This window comes from Cimex lectularius, unplaced genomic scaffold (genome assembly GCF_000648675.2).
Source record: "Cimex lectularius strain Harlan isolate CLEC.00 unplaced genomic scaffold, Clec_2.1 scaffold270, whole genome shotgun sequence".
Classification (NCBI taxonomy): domain Eukaryota; kingdom Metazoa; phylum Arthropoda; class Insecta; order Hemiptera; family Cimicidae; genus Cimex; species Cimex lectularius.
Genome location: NW_019392790.1, coordinates 533,233 through 554,639, shown reverse-complemented (window position 1 = coordinate 554,639; position 21,407 = coordinate 533,233). Strand labels below are relative to the sequence as shown.

At 36.0% G+C, this 21,407-nt stretch overlaps 1 protein-coding gene across 2 annotated transcripts in view; it reads left to right on the top strand.

The window, feature by feature from the left end:
- LOC106664163 (WSCD family member AAEL009094) overlaps positions 1-21,009 on the top strand; it is a 22,632-nt gene extending 1,623 nt beyond the window's left edge. For both annotated transcript variants that reach the window (XM_014389616.2, XM_024227880.1), the window contains exons 2-7: positions 3,629-3,858; positions 9,281-9,339; positions 10,233-10,469; positions 12,186-12,422; positions 14,147-14,402; positions 18,970-21,009. In XM_014389616.2, coding sequence (XP_014245102.1) covers positions 3,719-3,858; positions 9,281-9,339; positions 10,233-10,469; positions 12,186-12,422; positions 14,147-14,402; positions 18,970-19,126 — 1,086 coding nt within the window. In that variant the 5' untranslated portion in view covers positions 3,629-3,718 and the 3' untranslated portion in view covers positions 19,127-21,009. The remainder of the gene's footprint in view (positions 1-3,628; positions 3,859-9,280; positions 9,340-10,232; positions 10,470-12,185; positions 12,423-14,146; positions 14,403-18,969) is intronic.
- Positions 21,010-21,407: the final 398 nt, after the last annotated feature.

Here is a 21,407-nt window from a genome sequence, read left to right as displayed (position 1 = left end):
GCCTTTCCTGTATATGTTATTAATATGACCTTTCCAATCAAGTTTCCTGTCAAGTGTCACACCAAGGAATTTGATTGAATCCACTAACTTTAATTCTATGCCCTGAAATTTAGGGTTTTTAAAATTACCTAATGTTCTTCTCCTGCTAAACATTATCAATTCTAGTTTAGCAGGATTAATTGATAAACCACTACACTTAGACGAACTGAACCGAAAAACCCCGCTTCACGGAATCAGTGTTGCCCACACTGTTGCCAAAACAAGGGATGTGGTTGAAAAACAGTGTCGTCTGTTAGGTTAATTAAATAACTATATAAAATTGTTTTGCAAGTTCAATGCGTCTAACCTGCGAGTTTTCATTGATACTAGGTCGAAAAATATTGGACACGTATCCGAGCGTTCTTTTCAATCGGTTCTAGTAGTCTAGTTAATCATTTTTTTTATGTTTTTCTTTGATGGGCACGTATTTCAAGATGTATTTTTTTCATTTATTTAATATTTATCAGTCCATTTTGTCTGTTTACTAAGGTTAAGGAAGAAAGGTTACACAAATGAAAAGACGCTTCTTCAATTAGCTGTAAGCTATATTATTTTTATAATTCTTATCAACGAATTTGTTATATCAGTTTTATGGTTTATATAAAAGACGGTTCTTTCTTTTTCACTGTGCGAGTCGATTCAATCTCTATTACAGGATAATAGGGTGGAAGAAAGACAATCACTAAACACCGGGCAATCAAATCAATTAAACTAACGTCCGCATCATGTCGCTTTTTACGACAGCACCGTCGAATTTTCACTGACAATTAAGATTTCCCTTTTGTCTTTCTTTCCTAACCCAAAAAGTCTTAATCGTAATCTGTATAACGGCTAATAGTTCAAACTAAGACGGAGGGGAATAATTGCTTTCGCAATCAAGGACGAGAAAAGGAGTAATTGAGGGCCCAAAAACTAGACTAGCAGGAGGAAAGAGACTTTTTCCGGACAAGTTGTAAGTTCGCGTATGTATAACCCAGCCTGGATTTACATGCCGGCTTTAATGGATATTATATGTCCTTCTAAAATTTTAATCCACTGACCTTGTTCCGATGCCCTTGAATGTTCACGGTGGTCAACAACTCTTTAGAGAGAAAGCAAACAATGGTAGCTTCTCATCCAAATGAGTGCATATGCTTAGTTTAATAACAAACAAGAAGCAAAGAAAGAAAGGACGTTTTTTATTATTTTATATCGCAAAGCATTAACGTGTAGTTGATATGTCATCTTCATTTTATAATTATTATTGCAAACTTATGTCCCCAGGCGTTCGTCTTTTTTTCCGAAACCTTTAAGAGAAAGGGTTGAAAAACTGCCAAATTGGCTGCGGAGCTGTGAATGGCTGGCAAAGGCCTTTCAGACGAAACGTGAAATAAATAAATGTAAAAAACACGCTGTTGGGGTTCAAGAAATCACTCAAATTAAATAGAATAAACACAAAAAAAAGAAACAGACAGTATGCAGTTTTATTGTTTATTTTTACGTTACTCATGATCCAAGCAGTACTTTTATATTTCGTTATGGTAATTTCTATTCCTTCTTCGTCCCTTAAACAGGCAAGGTCGTCCCATCCGTGCAATGTCCGATTCTACTGCAAATACAGAGCTCAATAGAGTTGAGTGAAAGCCACTTGTTTACAAGAGGAGTTCGTCTGGTCAGAACTAGTCCAAGGTTCAACATATTTAGTTTTAAATAGCAGATACATTTTTTACACATTTGTCCAAAACAATTTTTTGACATTTCTTAATCTTCGGTTGTTAGGATAGGATGATATGGATACGGGAACATGGGGTGCTTAAAACAAATAAGAATTATTTGTTGTTTTATTTTTTCAGAATCAAATAGTTTAACCTAAACCCAACCTGTCTAATATAGTCTAAACTAACCTTAACAGTACTTAAAACCCTAACCTGTCAACCTAATCCTAACATTTCCTAACCTAACACTAACTCATTCCTAAATATAATTCTACCTAACCTAACCTGTCCCTAACCTTAACCAACCCATGCGAAATCACAGCCGATACCTGACATCGATGACACAAAAATGGCCACGCAAAAATAACTGTATACCCAATAACATTATAACCCAATAGCCCAATAACATATCCATGTTAAAATGAGATTAAAGAATTTTTTCTTATGTTCAGTTTTATACCAAAGAGACTTTTTTGTTTATTTTCATTATTTTTTGAAAGAAGTTACGAAATCTTAATGACTGATTTTCACCGTTGGTAACTGATAAATCAAATTTTTAGCAATTAACATTAATTTTTCATTGTCGATAAGTGACCTTGAGAAATTAAATACATTAAAGGGGCACTTTTATGTAAGTAACTCTAAATTAACCCTTACCCTACCTCACCCGAACAGTACCTAACATAACCTAACACTTCCCCCCAACGTCACCTAACCATAACCCTAGCTCTACTCCCAATTTGTCAAGTAGGATAACCTATTGAAATATTGACGTCTCTTCACGGGACCCTGTCTATTTTAGTAATTATGTTTAAAACTTTTAAACAAAGCTTGTTCTCCAAATTAAATTATTTATAAAAAATTTAAAAAATATTGACCCTCCCAACCTATCAACCCTAACCTTACCTAACGCGAACAGTACGAAACTCATCATACCATTACCTAACCTCTCCCAACTCTAACCCTAACTCTACCTAACCTACCAACCCTAACCCTACCTCACCCTAACAGTACATTACCTAACACTACCTAACTTCGCCTAACCTAACACTAACTCAACCCTAACCTAACCCTACTTAACCTAATCTGTCCCTAACCTAACCCAACACGTACGAATTCATCGAACCATGAAATCGACGACACAAAATTGCCAGTGTATATCAAATACAGTAAACCATCGATGTAAAACCGAAATTAAAGAATTCTTTCTTATGTTCATTCTAATACCCAAGAGTCCTTTTTGTTCACTTTGTATTACTTCCATTATTTTGAATATAAGTTTCAAAATCTAAATGACTAATTTTTGTAGCTGAAAAAATCAAATTTTTAGCAATTAAACTATAATTTTGCATTAACGTTTGAAAAATCACTTACGTGTGTTTACAGCTTATGACTAGAGGCAGTTTTTCTGTAAGTGCCATAACTATCAGTACTTACAGAATCAAGAAAATGTTACTTAAACTTTTGACAAGAACTTTGGAAAAACGTAAAGATTTATCTTCTAACAGATTTTGTATTTTGTTTGCCTAAGGTTACAATAAAAAAAATCTCATTGAGTTTTCAATGACTTTTTCATTGGTGTAATCAAATTTACAATAAGTGTCTCGTAGATTTTATGAGGGACGCGGGACTTTTGGAATGAAGTAACTCAAAACCTGAAATTCCCCCGAATACAATGATTGGCTTTCGACAAAAGAGGTTTTTGAACCCAATTTGTCATGTAGGATAACCTCTTAAAGAATTGACGTCAGTTCACGGGACACCTTGTACGTTTTAATCGAGTTAACAAAATCAGGGCAGCATCAGAAATGTTACAATGTTACAATGTTCACAAAAAAGTGTACGAAATGCTTTGCATTTTAAAGTTAAATTTATACAATAAATTTCTGTTTCAGAAAGGACCAAGTGCCGAGGTGCCTGGCCACACTTCCACACGTTTTGGACGTCGAATATATTTTAAGTCATAGCCCAAATGGTATCTGAATATGAGCCCGTTTCTAAAAGTGATGCAGTTGTTTCTACTCATGACAGCCACCGTTCTTGGCATGCTAATGCTTCTTCTCATTACCCCAGATCTAGAAGACTCGATCTTGGCCGCCATGAGGCGTTATCACCATAGCAAACAGTTAAGAATTTCTAAAAAAAAATTTTTTATTACATTAGTTAAAAGGTGTGTACTAGGGTTTCTGGTGGTGGCACAAATTACTGTTTTGAGGTTGTGGTTTGTGAGTGTTATTTCTGCCGATAAAAATCCTCTTTGCTAAAATCTGCACTAGATATATCTAAAAGAATCGCTTGGAAAAAAATAAAAATAAATCGGTCAATTAGATAAACTTTAAGTATTTATTTAGAAATCGTGAGTTGCGGTCTGGTGTGATGTAGGTTTCAGAAAAACAGTGGGCACTCTCGACACGACATGCAAGAATGGCACAATTACACAGAAGACAAACACTTTGAGCCCTGAAGATGATCTCAATAAAGATTGAAACGTTGGCACGATAAAGAAAATGTTTTTCTGAAACCTATCACACCAGACCGCATCTCACGATTTCTAAATAAATATCCATGAACGGTCACTAATCACCACACATAAACTTTAGGTTTTATGAACGTCAGGTTAAAATAATAGCAAATAAATTATCTTCTGACATAGAAACAATTCAAAAGGTTGTTCTTTATAGTTATCGGTCTTCAGGGAGGATTTACTTTTTCACGGATAGGTTTCAAGTACATCGGATCACGCCCTTAATGATCAGAACAACTTCTCGCTCGGTAAATGGATTAAAAATATCCTGTTGGAGGTGGAGAAGAATTTATTCTTTAGAAATCTTCCGTTATCTCCATTCTCCTGTTTAGACATATCCACTATTTCTCCTGAACCTTTAAAACCTTTAAGGCGGTAGTAATTTTGACATTCTGATTACCTCAGCTAATAGGATCTTAACCGCATTTTTCGATAGGTTAATGTCGAGACGTCCATTAACCCTTGCCAGCTACGGACCAAAAAATGGGCCTATATTGTTTTTTTTTTTTTTTTTTTGTTATGGTGTCTGGTAAACTATTGTGCAATTTCATTTATTTTCGATAATCGAAACAAGAAATTCAACTGGCTTACTTTGATATTTAACCGTTACCGAATTGACTATAACAGTTTACAAAATAATCGAGGAATTTCACCCATACAGATTTGTTTTCTTTAATATACAAAAAAAATATATTTCCCTAGACTGAAAGTGTTTATAATGAAATGCAGGATTGTAAAAAATGCCGTTTCTGGACTTATTTCAAGCTTTTCGTAAAACCGTCCTAGTGCGTACTTCTTTCCTCATATCTCTCAGAGATTATTCCGACGAATACTGCAAACATTTAAGCGGGGAACACACTTACCCGATGCAACGCTATGCGACCCTACCCGATGCTACCCGACGCAAATCCAAAGTTTAATTTTCCGTAAGATTATATTACCCCTGTGCACATCTGCCCGATGCTACGCTACGCCATCCCTACTGCACAGATTTTCGTCGCGTAGCATCGAGTACAGTCGAAGACAAAAGAACCAGACACTCGTATTTTTATTCAAACTAATGAATTATTGTCGTTATATTAATTACAACATACTTATTTAATATAAACCAAATTAACCGAGATCAAAAATTCATTAGTTTTTATTTAAAAAAAATTAATTTTAATGGTTTGGGAGAAAATTAATCAAAACACCGGAATACCATTGTTTGATATAATGAATTTAACTAACAATTTATTACACGGTTTTGCTCATAAAATTACGCCATTTTCGTCGAGTAGCGTCAGAACAGGACACTCATATTTTTTTTGTATTTTATTTCAAACTAAGTATATGTAATTTGGTCATTATATTAATTACAACATTCTTATTTTAATGTAAGCCAAATTAAACCGGATCAAAAATTCATGAGTTTTTATAAAAATTATTTAATTATGATGGTTAGGAAGAAAATTAATCAAAACACCGGAATAACTTTATTTAAAACAATTAAATTTAACAAACACTTTATTACATGGTCGTGCTCATAAAATTTAACTAACAATTTATTTCATGGTTTTCCTCATAAAATTACACCATTTTCGTCGAGTAGCATCAGAACAGGACACTCATATCTTTTATGTGTTTTATTTCAAACTAAGTATATGTAATTTTGTCGTTACATTAATTACAACATTCTTATTATAATGTAAGACACTTGTAATTTTTTTTGTATTTTATTTCAAAGTAAGTAATTAAACCAGATCAAAAATTCATGAGTTTTTATAAAAATTATTTAATTATGATGGTTAGGAAGAAAATTGATCAAAACACCGGAATAACTTTATTTAAAACAATTAAATTTAACAAACACTTTATTACAAGGTCGTGCTCATAAAATTTAACTAACAATTTATTTCATGGTTTTGCTCATAAAATTACGCCATTTTCGTCGAGCAGCGTCAGAACAGGACACTCGTAATTTTTTTTGTATTTTATTTCAAAGTAAGTAATTAAACCAGATCAAAAATTCATGAGTTTTTATAAAAATTATTTAATTATGATGATTAGGAAGAAAATTGATGGGCACTCATATTTTTTGTAGTTTATTTCAAACTATGTATATGTAATTTTGTCGTTATATTAATTACAACATTCTTATTTTAATGTAAACCAAATTAAACCAGATCAAAAATTCATGAGTTTTTGTAAAAATTATTTAATTATGATGGTTAGGAAGAAAATTTATCAAAACACCGGAATAACGTTATTTAAAACAATTATCTAAATTTAACAAACAATTTATTGCAAGGTTTTGCTCGAAATAGTCCATTAAGAACAAAAGAGGCGTTGCGATTGTGATACTGATTTGTGATGCACGCTGTGTGACTGTACGTGGCGTGCGCTTGACGTCGCATAGATGTGCTCACCCTATCAAAACGAGACAAGGCGTCGGGTAGCGTCGCATAGCGTTGCATCGGGTAAATGTGCTCCCTGCTTGAGGAATGAAGGCTGGTGTTACCCAGGTCTCTAGAACCGAGCCTGCATCTGCATAGCAACATAGTTCGTCAATAGAAAAGCATCCGAACTGACAGATCGACTAACGATTAGAAAATTAAAATAAATTAGTACAGTTTTCTCCCGTCTACTAACCCTTTTCAACTTTAAATTAACCCTTTTTAACATTAAATTAAACCTTTCTGATGTAAATTACCAATTTCTTTAAAGCAATATAAAAACCTGGGAGACGGTATGAAATATAAACAATTAATGAAATTAAATTTAATAAATTATGTAGGCTCAAAATCCAAAATGTATGTACATCCATACAAAAATGTGCTGAGGAGAGACTATTCTCTTCTTGTAGTCCATCAACAGTTCAAAGTTTTGTACTTACAGTAAAGTTCAGGCAGACTCGGGCATCACCCACTCCGGGTGTTGGCAATCTGGAGGCAGACCTCTAACAGCTACTGAAGTTGCTGTCAACAGCTAGGTCGATTCAGCACCCAGCGCATACATTTCCAAGCCCATTAGTACTCACGTTTGAAACAGCAAATAATTGGTCTCTTATGAACGATTCTTCTGAGATGAGAGATGATATGTTTTATTAAAATATAACGTTTTGTGGGGAAGAACCAAATATTTATAACTGGCCTACAAACTATTTATTTTATATTTTTAAAAACCTCGAATTAACAGAATAATCAATTGTTTTTATATGTAATTTATTATAACTTTAATTTTGATTGTAATTAATGTATATGTATTTTATTTTAAATCATACATTTTTTTATTTTAATTCGCAAAACTCAAACCTAAATTTAACTCCATTACAGTTCATGGTCCGATTGACCAATTAACATTTTTCATTTATTTAATATTTATGAAAGCTATTGGTTGAGATAAAAAAGTCAATGGCACGAGCGGGATTCGAACCCACGACCTTCGGCTCATACGCCGTTGCTCTTGAGCTATCATGACTTCGATCCGCTCAGACACCAACTTCCCATCTCAACCTCACCTCTCAAATTTTCCCTCCTTTTTGTCATAAATATTAATTAAATGAAAAATGTTAATTGGTCAATCGGACCACGAACTGTAATGGATTTAATAATTAAACTGAAGTATATCTTCACGAAAGCTCTCCGTGGCCATTTCATTTGTCGTCGAGAATCAAATAGATTGCACGACATTTGAAAAATGGCAAAAAGGAGGGAAAATTCAAGAGGTGAAGTTGATATGGGAAGTTGGTGTCCGAGCAGATTGAAGTCACGATAGCCTCAAGTGGCAGTGTTGGGCAAAAATTAGTCATGTCTAATGATTAATGATTGATCACTCAGACCGTTAGTCATGATTGGTAGTAAGTGACTAATTTAGTCATTAGTCGCCATATGTGATTGAATTGCTAAATTAGTCATGACTAGTAATTAAAACAAGGCATGACTAATTTAGTCACAATATAGTTAGTCATGACTAAATTTCGATAAATCATGTTCAAATGGGTGCTCAAAAAAAGAAAAATACACTTCATCACTTTTAAAAAAGTTTCTAACAGAAATTTATTTCATCAAAACGAAAATCCTTCAACACCTTATTTATTATTAAATCAATCTTCCAATTATAAGTAAAACTCCGTCGTTATGAAAAGCCAAAAAATAATGATAATGATAATAATAATAAAAAAATAAAATAAAAAAATCCTATAACAAGCTACGCTTTGAAAAGTAAATATGTTTACATAACCGATCAATAGAAAAAATATTTCTGTGAATTAAAATTTATTTCACTTAAAAGGAGAGATTTCTACATTATTTGGAAAATACACCATCTAGGGGGTCTTGATTGTAATAAAATAGACATGTAGAATAATTATGTATCTTTGGTTTTCGTTTATGACAACTATTTTTGAAGGTTGGCCTTGAACGACTCTCATCTCAAAATTTTTATCCGGAGTCGGTTGGATTTTGGTAAGTTGGTCATTGTAGCCAGAGTTGGGCAAAATCAAACTAATTCAATCATGATTAAGAATTTTGATTGAAGTTTAATCATGATTGAAGTAGTCATGAGTAAATTAATCATTATATGATTTAGGCATACCTCATGATTGAATTAATTATGATTAAATCATACAATGATTAATTTACTCATGACTAATTCAATCATGATTAAACTTCAACATAATTCTTAACCATGATTGAATTAGTTCGATTTTGCCCAACACTGTCAAGTGGGTAGAGCAATGGCGTATTGAGCCGAAGGTCGTGGGTTCGAATCCCGCTCGTGACGCTGACTTTTTTATCTCAACCAATAGCTTTCATAAATATTAATTAAACCTAAATTTAACTAGTATTATTTATATAATAATCAATGGAAAATTAATGTTTGGACGATTTAGTCCAGTTTTAATAAGTACATCGGTCCGTCAGGAGGTTTACTCCTTAGGAACATTTACAGTGCTTCATCAGAGATGTAAGCAGGACGAATGTACATAAAAATATTTTTTAAACGAAATATGTTACATTATATTTTTTGTTTTTCGTAACAGGTCTCCGACTCCAGCTCCGTTTATTTCGACGGGAAGAAGTACCGATGCCTACCAAGGAGGTAAGAACAAAAATCGTCTAATAATGTAAATGAGCATTAACATTTTTTAAAAAAACACTATTCTCTTTGGTCAACATTCGTTCATTACAAATTTGGTCCATCAGATCGATAATTTATATCCTCTCTGGTTTAGTTTCTGAATTTTGGCACAATGGACGAATAAATAAATTGAACCGGAGATCTGTAATAAAACTTTTATGGTTTTTTTATTGATTTAATCCTTATCTTTCTCACTTGCCTTATTGTAAATACACCTTAGAACCCGGGAAAAAGATTATTTCAAATTTTTTATAAACTTTTTGAATATGGTTTTCTGCTTTTTGTTTTTTGCATATATTTCAAGGTTATTATATATCAGTTTTTTAACATAGATTAAGGAAAACGATATGCATTCGGTTACAAATTAAGTGTAGGATTTTTGGTAAATTTAAACATTTTTTTTCTATTTCAAATTAACTGTTCCTTTAATATATTAATTAAACTGTGTATTTGATCATTTGTTTACATAAAATAATTGGGCTCTCAGACGATGACCATATGAAAATTACTTCCAATTATAATTATAAATTATATAAAAACAGGGGCGTCGGTGGCCGCAACGGTTAAGGCGTTGGCACGGCGCTCATCACTGTAAGTTAAAGGTCCCGGGTTCGAATCCAGCGGCCCTGCATTCGAACCCGACATTCTGAAAAGGTTGGATTAACTACCAACTTTGAAAGCATTACATATTTGAAAATGACTTCGGTCCTCTGGAATGAAATTAATTATCTTTATATTTTTCACAAATCGCAATTGTCCTCATTTGCTGCTACAAGAATAGATTTGATCATTTTCTTTGTAAATAATTAACCTCGAAGCTAAAATAATAGATTAAATGACAGCTTTTATTCAAGGAGGAGGCGGCGGGATGGTGGTCGAATTGGACAGACGAAGAAAGGAATTTTCACCATGGCCCAATTCGAGAGACTGTTCAAGGTTCAGAGTTCAGTTTGCCAGGCAGAAAAGTCTTCCGATGACTGCTTTGGTCTCGTTCCCAGGGAGCGGGAACACATGGCTGCGCTACCTTCTAGAAACTGCGACCGGCGTTTTTACCGGAAGCGTTTATACGGATCGTCAAATTATCAGTAAAGGTAATATTTTTAATGTAAAACCGTTTTTCTTCTTTCGACGGCGACTGTCGATGGAGGAAAAAACAAAACATTTCACTGTGTTGAATGATTTATTCTTAAATAAGGTAAAAGCTTTTATGTGTTTCCTCAAAGATGAGGTACTTTAAACCTCCATAAACCGGGTCTTCACCTAAGGAAAGTGCCGGTTCGATCTGTTTTCGACCGCTTGCGCTGTTTCCGTCCAACGTTCCAGAAGTGTTTTGCGAATCTGAAGTATTTCGTCCTTACAGTGGACGAGTGGTTAAGACGTCCGAATCGGTTTGACCACACTAGCGGTCCTGAGTTAGAATCCTGGTCTAACTACCTAACTTTTAATTGTTAATACAAAAAGTATTAATCTGCAACACCCAACATGTAGTTGAACTTAAGCCCACCTGTATGATGACAACTACTACTACCTCTACATCCTATATACCGTAAATGCCCCGACTACACTTACGTTGATGATACAGCAATACTATATTCTGACCCCATGGAATCCGCTTCCTCCCCAGAGTTATTCCCAGTTTAAATCAAAGCCAAGAAACTACTGACTTACTGACTTACTAGATCTTTCGTCGCGTCTGGCATAAGACCTCATCCATCCAGCGCCTAAATTGACCTATCCTATGATCACTTCCTTGTTCTTCTCAGTTTATATAATATATAACTCATAAAACTCAACTCCCTAAAACAAGAAAACCACCACTCTCCAGGGCTCAGTTGACTGGAAACTTTTCCGTGATTCTAATCATGTTATATCGATCTACTTCCTTTTCTACCCTGCACCTTCCGGGCTGGCAGCAATCCACTTTACCCCATCCTCTATGAAGAGGTTGCTAGGGGCAATGAAGAAGTTGATAAATTGACTAAGAAAAGTTCATTTAATACACCTATCAGCCCCAAACTCTTTTATGGTATGCCAAAAAAGTAGATCAATGAATTAAAAATAAGTCCTCGGTTCTATGGGATTGTATTCAGGACAGATACATGCAAAAAAGTTCATTAAACGACAACTGTACTAAACTTAAGATGTGTTAGGACTAAAATGGTAGTTGGACTGCTGACTAGACATAGCAGACTCCAGAGACAGCCGGAGTAGCAGAAACAAGGCTTTGCAGATATTTGCTAGGAAGAAGAAAAAACAACGTCACATGTCCTCCTTCCTACTCCTGGGCTGACAAAGCTTTGGGATCTGATGCAAAACCTCAACGAAGAAGTCTAGACAATAATGTAGATTGTACAATTAACCAACATTGGTCGGCGTAGTAAGGTTGTAAAGAAATTGACTTCTTTTAAGCTTAACCTTAATTCTCTCGGACGTCGATTTGTAGCCAGAGGAAACTAGTGTGGGACCCATAACCTCATCCATCTCGTGGCCTAAACGATCCCACTCTGCCCATTTCCCAGCTCTTCTCAGTCTAAATATAACTCAACTTCGTAAACCAAGAAAACCACCCATTGCAGGGCTCAATTGTCTAGAAACTATAAGATATCCTGGATTTCTTTGTAAACATTTAAACATATAGAAGACCCGAGCTATGTGTTAGGTTTGTCTGGATCTTGCAATTAATTGTCTGTTGTACATTGAAAATTGCGAACAATTCAAGCAAAGTCAGCACTTTGCGCCCACAGCGCCACAAATCATCGATCAAACGCAGGCTTTTCGTTTAGATTTATACTAATATTATTTTCAAGGTTTCTACGGAGAAGCGGTGCCGCCGGACTGCGGTTGCACTTCCGTGCAGAAGACGCACGGCTTCGCCCTGGCCGGTTTCGTCCCTCAGGAGAAGAAGAAATCGGCCGAGGTCCTCTGGTTCAGAGGAAGGGCGATTCTGCTCCTTCGCAACCCTTACGAAGCGTTGCTCTCATACAGGAATTTCCTCTACGGCGGTCATACGGGCTTCGCGCCGAACGACAGGTTCAGGGGTCCAGGTAAATCCTCAACTTGAAGCCGAAAGTAACTCGGACCCGACGACATCGCCCACTCAACAAAGAAAAACAGTGAAATCGAAGAACCATACATCTTACGAAAATTTACCGTTTGCAAAGCACAATAATTATATACTTCTATTTTTCCCATATTCTAGGACTTATTAGCAAGAAAACTCGTACACATTGCTCATCTTTTTCGACCTAGTATCAGCACAAAAGATTTCATTAAAACCGGTGATACTAAGTCAGGAGCATCTCCTTCTTTTTACCTGGTATAAGAAAATCATATACAGGTTATAATTAGTTTAGATACATAAAAAGTTAGAAATACCAAAAGATTCTCTATGTAAAATAGCTTAAAAAATATGGAGACGAGTTAGGGATAGGTAGGGTTAGGGTTAGGGTTGTGTTAAGGTTACGTTAGGTAGAGTAAGAATTTGGCATCCTCACATTTCTGAGCATGGAAATCACATCATAGTTTACATTATTCGGCTTTGAAATTTTACTGTAAGAAACTCGAAAATCGATAGACTAAATGAATTATTGAATCTAGGGTTAGTGTGGAGATAGGTTAGGATAGGTAGGGTTAGGGTGAGGATTGAGTACAGGTTAAATGAGACTAGGTATATAAAAATTTACAAAAACAATAATTGCTTTCAGTGACCAAAAAACATTTTCTTGCAGAAAACAATTCAGATTCGTTTTAAGCATCACTTTAAGCGCTCAAAGGTGGGGTTACAGTTGGGGACCAGGATAGGTGGTTTAGGGTTAGGACTAGATTCGGTAGTATTAGGTTTAGTTAGGTTTGGTTAGGTTTTCTCTAATGATTTGATTTTTTTTAAAAATCGTATCCGTTTTAAGAACCCTTTAATAAGAATTAAAAAACAAACGTTTATAGAGTTCTACGTCCTACTAAGTTCTTGTAGGCCAGTGCAGTCATCAAAATTATCGTCATTTTTGGGTTGTTCGGAGAAAAAAATAGGAGGAAATTTTCCAATTGAATTAGTAGGGGACAATTTTCGTTTCTGGACGTCAAGTAGTACCGGGAAAAAATTCTTAACAACTCTGGATTTTATCTAAATCCTTAACGTTAATACCATCTAACATTAAGTAGGGTTACTCTTGAACAAGTTATCTTAGGTATGGTTAGGTTAGTTTAGATCAGGTAGTATAAGATTAAGTTAGGTTAATTAGGGTTAGGGTTAGGTTTTCTCTAATGATTTGATTAAAAAACACAATTCGTATTCGTTTTAAGCACTCTTTAAAGCTCTTAAATAGCAAGTACAAAATAATCATTTTCCAATTGAATGAGCCGTTGACAATTGTGTTTTTTGATGTCAAGTAGCGCCACTAAAAAATCATAACTCCTCTGAATTTTATTTAGTTACCTAACATTAGGTAGAGTTACGCTTGAACAGATTGTAAGTTGGGTAGGGTTAGGTTAGGTTAGGTAGCAGAAACAAGCCTCAACTATAGCCTGAAGAAGACGAAACAGTGGAACATATCTGTCGGTGCGAATGCATAGGCAAAGCTGATAGTGGCTTAGAAAGGACAAAGGCTAAGTCTGAAGTTTTCGTATGACATTTTCAATTTCAATTCTGTTAGTTATATATGTAATAGGGCGAAAAGTCTACGGGTCCAGTTATGTTATATGTAGCTATTAGAAAACATAAAATAAACCAAGATCAGTATAGTTTGACAACAAAACAGATTGGGATTTTAAGATTGGGAGAGATTTGCGTTACGGCTTGCCGTTGTTTGGAAGGAGCTGGCTGCAACGTGGATAAACAGTACACGAGGCGGTGAAGCGATCGCATTGCATTTCGAACGTTTGAAGATAAACCCAGAAACGTGTTTGCACACCGTTTTGTCATTTCTGAACATTGCCTGGGATAGCCGAAGACTCTCTTGCGTCCTATCGCACATAGACGGACCCTTCAGAAGGCCACGTTCTCCCCAGAGCCTTATATTTGATACCAGGTCCGTTCAAAAAGAACACAAAAACAAAATTAGCAGCATGGCTATCGTAAATAGTTGAGAATACAAGCGCTTGCTGATCAGCATGGTGACATCACGCCAAGGCACATTTTTCAACAATTATAACAGAAACATTTAAATTTTACACTTGATACAGTTCAAACATGCATGTTTACTAAATTTATGTTAAAAGTATATAGCTTTGAACAGCTCAGCGCTGAATATACAATACTGGCCTTTTATTGTTTTACCTTTTGACATGACCTATATAATTCCACTACAATTGGAAAACTCCTTCACAAGTTCAAAGGTTTGTTTTATTCATTTATTTCTTTTTAACCACAATGTATGATGCCATCCTACTCTGTCCTCATTCCTAAAGCTCACAAACCACCCAACCACATATCCTCCTACAGACTCCTACAGACTCCTTAGGATTCAGAGTTGTTGTCCTCCGTTCAAGAGTATTGCTTGGCTTCTTGGATGTGGCACGGGCTTTTGATATGGTCAGTGACCGAGGCACCCTCATTCCTCCTGGATTCCTATTTAACTGACCGCTACGTCAGAATGAGGTGTGGAAACGATCAATATAAAGCGTTTCACAAGGGAGGGTTCTCGGTCCCATCCTGTTATTTATAATGCTGACATTCCCAACACCATCATTACCTTCCACTGTTCATCAACTGAAAGTTGGTACCGACTTCCGCTCAAGTCAGATACTTAGGATTAGACGCGGAATCCTGTCACAAAATCGAAGATTCGAGTTAACAGAAGTCTTGGGCAACTACGACTGTTCGGACGTAAATCTAATCTGACCGTCAAAACTCAACGGAGTAAAATGAGGGATTCAGCCAAACCAATTTCCATCGTAAGGCCCTTTACGAAACCAGAACGCTTCCGACCCATTCCTAACTCATCATCCTATTTAGCTGACTGATTAGCTGACACACTCTGCTTCAGAGCAGCAACAAATACTTGGGTATTAGACCAATACGTGTAGTCCGTCAAGGGAGCATTCTTAGTCCAATCCTACCATTTATACTGCTGATTGTACTATACGTCCTAACATCACTACCATCTACGCGGATAACACCGCAATTCTATCCAAGCAACCTTCAACGTGAAACACCTTGAATCCTAACCCTGCTGCCCAAGCCATTTTTACTCTTTCCCATCCTGAAAACCACCCACGTCACCCCAAACGGCAATTGACACCGCATATTGAGAGACCAGTATTAATTGGTTTCTCTTAGCCTGTGTCCTCCTGGTTCGTGCTGGTCATAGTGTAAGTGTTGTGACAAATGTAATGCGTGTTAATATGTTTTCGCAACGGTTCACACAAATTTTGTTGCATTTGGTTCGAATTGTGGTTGTACGTCACCTAATAAAGTTGAACCACCTTTCAACTAATCGGCGTGACTTGGTTGACTAATTCTTATTCGATCTGATCAAGATTTTTGAAGACTGTCCTCGCTGTTCTGGGTTGATTCTGTCAGAATCGATTCGACTTTTCGCCCCTAAACTTACCCAATTCTTAAACCAACTGAACCTCACTCTGATCTCACCTACTTAACCATTTCTCTAACCCCAACATAACCTAACTCTACCTAACACTAACCCAAACTAACCTCACAATTTTAACTTAACCCTAACTTGCCCATCCCGAACCAAACCTAACCTCACTCCAACTCTAAAATTACCCATTATTAACCCAAACCTTAACTCAACCTTACTCTAACATAGCCCTACTTAACCCTAACCTTAACCATCACTAACCAATCCAATAACTGCACTAACTGTTTTAATCTGTCCAAATCGATTCAATTTTTCGCCGTTTTTAGTGGTGGTTCACGTTGTAATCCTAGTTTTTCCTGGTTTTGAAAACACAAAAAAGGACAAAATTATCATAAAAATTTAGAATCGTTGTTGGACAAATAACCGTCATGTCGATCATCATGACAACACAACGACTTATATCGATGAATCGACAACAATACACTGACATAGATTAGGCGATCCATTAAACCAAAAACATCCAATGAAAATTGAAATCACCATGACTTGGATAAAAAAAACGACAAAAGAAATAAAACTAATTTGACACAGACTTTAAATGACCGTGGGACTGACATCAAAATGATAATCGATCGTCAAGTTCACCAGTCCAGTTCAGCAAATTATAGAACCGTGTACTAGGTGTGAACGAATGCAAGTAAAGAATGGGACATAAAAAGAGTTATTTTGCACAACTGTTAACAAAAAACATTTCCACATTCCGTTCTTTATTGTAAGTAGACATCAAGACTAAAGTAAAAATCAAACCGTGGGAACATTTTTTTTGGGGGGAGGGCGACTCGTCAAACAAAAGTTAATTTTAAAACATTATTGTTATTTTCTATCTTGAGAGTTCACACGGCGTGGCAACCCTGTATTTATATCAGCTTTCTAAACAATAAAAAATATAGAAGCATCACAGTAATAATAGTTGTTTAGATAATCATAATCGAAAAACAGTGTGAAGGTTTTAAATATTTAGTTCAGCTCCTCTCAACACCGGCCGAAAATTCCAGTTACTAAAATGCCTTGGCTTTGATAATTACTCACTAATGTTAAGAGAAGAAAGTTGCATATATCGAGCATTCGCCATAGGAAATACCATTTTAATGACCTGAGTTTTAGGTGGCCCTGAGAAGGCAGGTGTCGTTTTAGAGCTGTGTGCATCAATCTTGTATGACGTTTATGCCTCGGGCAGTGGTCAAATTGTAGAAGTGTTGAATGATGGAAACTTTACTAAGCCACAAGCAGTCACCATATAGGAGCCAAAACTTACCGAAATGATCAGAATGTGTAGTAAAACGGATTCTCAGTTATGTGAGGGAAACTTGGTAGTTAACCATGCAAGGCTCGGACGCCATAGAGAGAACGTTCCTACTACGTTAAATTTTAGATCCCTTAGATTCATAGTTTTGAAGGCCAAAGTCGGCGCTTTCAGACATACCAATCTGGACTCCATTAAGTTGGTCATTGTAGTGGTTGAATCTTAACCAACAACCTAATCCTAAAATCGGACATATCTGACCGTTAATTCATCTTATCCAAGATGGCGTACCACAAGGAAACATTCTTAAACATCTCGTTTAAAAGTCATATACATCTGGCATCGACGGTTTCCTAAGGGGCACAGGTTCAGTACTAAGTAAAAACCACTGCCTAGCAGAGTGGGGAAGGAAAGGGAAAAAGAAGGAAAGTGAAATACCTCCATTATTGGTTACTCCTAGACGCCAGAAAGGGCTTTTTGGCCTTATTCGACGATATTCGGCCACAATAATTTTAAAAGTATACTACGATCGTCGGTCTGATCTACAGGTTGAAAAAATATTAAAAACATAACCTAATCCTTTTTAACCTAGCCTAACATAACTCTAACCTAACCCTGCCTAACCCTAACCTTAACTATTCCTAACATAGACTAACCCGACCCATGCACGCTCCCTGGAAATGTGATAATGGTACAACAGAGCCTAACCTTACATAACCCGAGCCCTCTTTAATCCTAACCTTAACTATTGCTAACCTGCACACATCAAGTACACTTTCCAGAAAAACGATAATGGTACTACCTAGCCTAGACTAACCATACAGCCAGACTAATCGTACTTAACCCTAACAAATCAATCCTAACTTAACCTATCCCAACCCACGCACACTCCCCGGAAACGCGATAATGGTACAACCTAGCCGAACTTTACTCCACCCTGCCTAAACTATCCTAACATTACGTAATCTAACCTCAACCATCCCTAAACTAACCAAAACCACGCAAGTTCCCCGGAAACGCGATAATGCTATTACCTAGCGTAACCTAACTCAACACTAACCCTACTTAACCCTATCCAATACCATTCCTAACATAACTTAACCCAACCCATGCACGCTCTCCAGAAACGTCATAACGGTAAACCTAGCCTAACCTAACTCAACCCTAATCTTATCTTAGCCTAACTTTAACCATTCCTAATCTCAGCTCGCCCAACCCATACAAACTCCATGGTAACTCGAGTAGAAAAACATCATTTTTGTGAGTCAAGAATGGACAATAACTACCAAAGTAATCAAATGGTGTAGTAAAATTTTGGAATGGTTCTCTGTTCAATGGTGAAAACTGGGTAATTCAACAAGATCCGGCCCCAGCAGACAAGTGGTCAAGATAGAACGGTCCTGCCTTCCTCTCATTAAATTTAAACTCCTTTTATTGCGCCATATCAGTGCTTTCAGGCAACTGGCAACAGATGGCCCTTGTAAGAGAAACACGGTGCACCAATCCTATAGTCCTGAGCTTGCTCCTTTAGATTACCTATTCTAATCAATGGCTCTTTGATCAATATTAAGATTTTATTATTATTTAAATCGTTTAATTTCACATAGCTATATTATCAACCGAACCGCATTGCCTTGAATACTCCGATTTACCAAAGAACGGACTTACACACTGGCTTCGCTGCTAGATTAAATTTTTCATTATATGACTTATTTATATTGTGTTTTACATGTGTTTTTTTGTTTTTTTCAGAGATCCTTTCTCACCACGCCTTCACCTCCTTATCGACGGCCTCATACACGAGGTGAACGATATGCTCCTCAAGAGAGGATGGGAACAAATGCCTGTTCATTTGTTCAAATTTTACAAAGGAAACCAAACAAAACTGCGCAAGTCTCAAGTCTACTAGTAAATTTTTTGTACATAAATGTAGATGTAAAAATAACAACGAACCGGATGGTGGATGTTGTAAGTTTGGAATATTTCGACTCCTGACTTTAAACGAAACAAGGGAATTTAAAGTATTTTGATTTCACCAATGAAATATTGGTTTTGTAATAAATTTTGCTAATTAAATTTATAAAAAAAAAATAGTGTAGAAATCTCCAGTTATTTAGTAGAAGCTTTTGTACAACCGGACAAACCGTTTGTTTTGAAACATTTTCAAGGCAAATTCGTTTTCCTAGCACTGACAATAATTTTTCACATACAATCTCTCGCTTAAAATAAAAATCTTGTAATATTATAAATTAATACCCGTACACGATTATAGCAATATTACTGAATATGTTTTACTAAATTTTGGTCATAGGCACTAGAGAGGAGGAGAATGAATTGATTTTCAAATTTCCGCTTAAAATATATTGTAAAAATTAAAGACTCCAATTGGGTATTCATTCCAATTCGTATTTTATTGTCGGCCTTCTGAACTTTGTGGAGCAGTGTCAACAATAAAAACAAAGTGCCTACGGAATCGCCAATTTTACTGATGCAAAATCGTTATTATTTTTATAATAGATATATAAAAATATTTAAAAAAAAAAAGCTATTGCCTTATTCATACTGTAATTTAAATGTTAACAAACGAGTGGAAATGCTCTCAACACCAATAAATCAACATATATTAGCTTAACAATATCGTTTTAATATTAATTGAATACTTCCAATAAAATTAACACTATCGACCACTTTATAAAGCTAGTCTTACAATCCAGTGGTCGCCAAATGGCGTTCCATAAAGCTATGACCCAGTGGACACCACATCGAGTTTTATTAGGCAAAAGTCCAATTACGCAGCTGAAGCCACTTGGCGTTTCATAATGCGAGTTCTATTATGAGTCTGGCGCCACTTGGCGTTTTATAATGCGAGTTCTATTATGAGTCTGGCGCCACTTGGCGTTTCATAATGCGAGTTCTATTATGCGTCTGGCGCCACTTGGCGTTTCATAATGCGAGTTCTATTATGCGTCTGTCGCCACTTGGTGTTATACAGAGGTAGTCTAACAATCAAGTGGACGCCACATAGGCTGTTCGAAAGCGAGTTCTTTTACGTGTCGGACGCCACTTGGCATTTTATACAGCTAGTCTTACAACCCGGGGACGCCACATAGGGTTTTATAAAGCCACATGGCGTTTCGTAGGGTATTCCTATTACCAGTCGGACGTCACTTGGCGTAAGGCTTTTAGGGAGGTATGTAGACTACTAGCGAGCGGCCCAGTGCTGATAGTGTAAGATATTGGGAGTTGTATATGAGCAATATTTAAAATGAGATTTCAGTTAGTGTTACGTAAATATAATTAATTTTCGCTTCGCTTTGTTTACAAATATTGCGAAATTAACTATCACAAACGCATAAACTTTTGGACATTGTCGTTTATAGCGCTCAAAATTCCGTCCATTCAAATTAACAGAGGTATCTATTTAAAAAAAAATCTTTGTGTACTTATAAAAGCTTTTTAGACGAAAAGTGCCTTTCGTATTGCTAAAACTGCAGCGTGTTATATAGCCTGTCCACTATTTCATCATTTTTCCTCATAAGAAGCTCACATGTTCTATTCGAACGTAGTAATCACGATTGAAATAGATTGTATAGCGTCATTAGTTTCTTGGAAAGTTTTTCTGGTCCTCTTTATTCTAAGACGAGATTGTTATTTTACTGGAAAGCAATCTTAGTGATACATTAAAGAAATAATTAAATCGAATTATAATTGTTAATTAGATAATTAAAGCATTAAGCGAAAATAAATTTCAAAAAATATTAACCTTAAAGTTTACAAGTTTGACTATGTGATAAATATTTGTGATCATTCAGTAAAACTGGTTTTTACAGATGTTTTTAATCTTTTATTAAAAACCCTCCCACTTTATTTTTCACTTTAATCCTTAAACTTTTATCCTGCTATTGATATGGACATATTTTCTTCCCTTTGTCCGAGGACTTAGGGTTTATTTTACATCCGTCCCTGCTTATTGCTAGGCTTACCGGACGCCCAGGGGTGCTTAAAGAACCCCCAGGGGTTTGATGGCTTCCAGTATTTCTACCTTCAGCCACCCTCCGGAGAGGTAGATAAGGGTAGCTCTACCTCCGGCTCCGGTTGGCCGGTACCCTCCAGCTAAGGTACAAGTTGTTTTCAAACCACGACCACTACGAGTCCAACCTCAATTGGGGGCTACTTGGAGTTACCCCCGC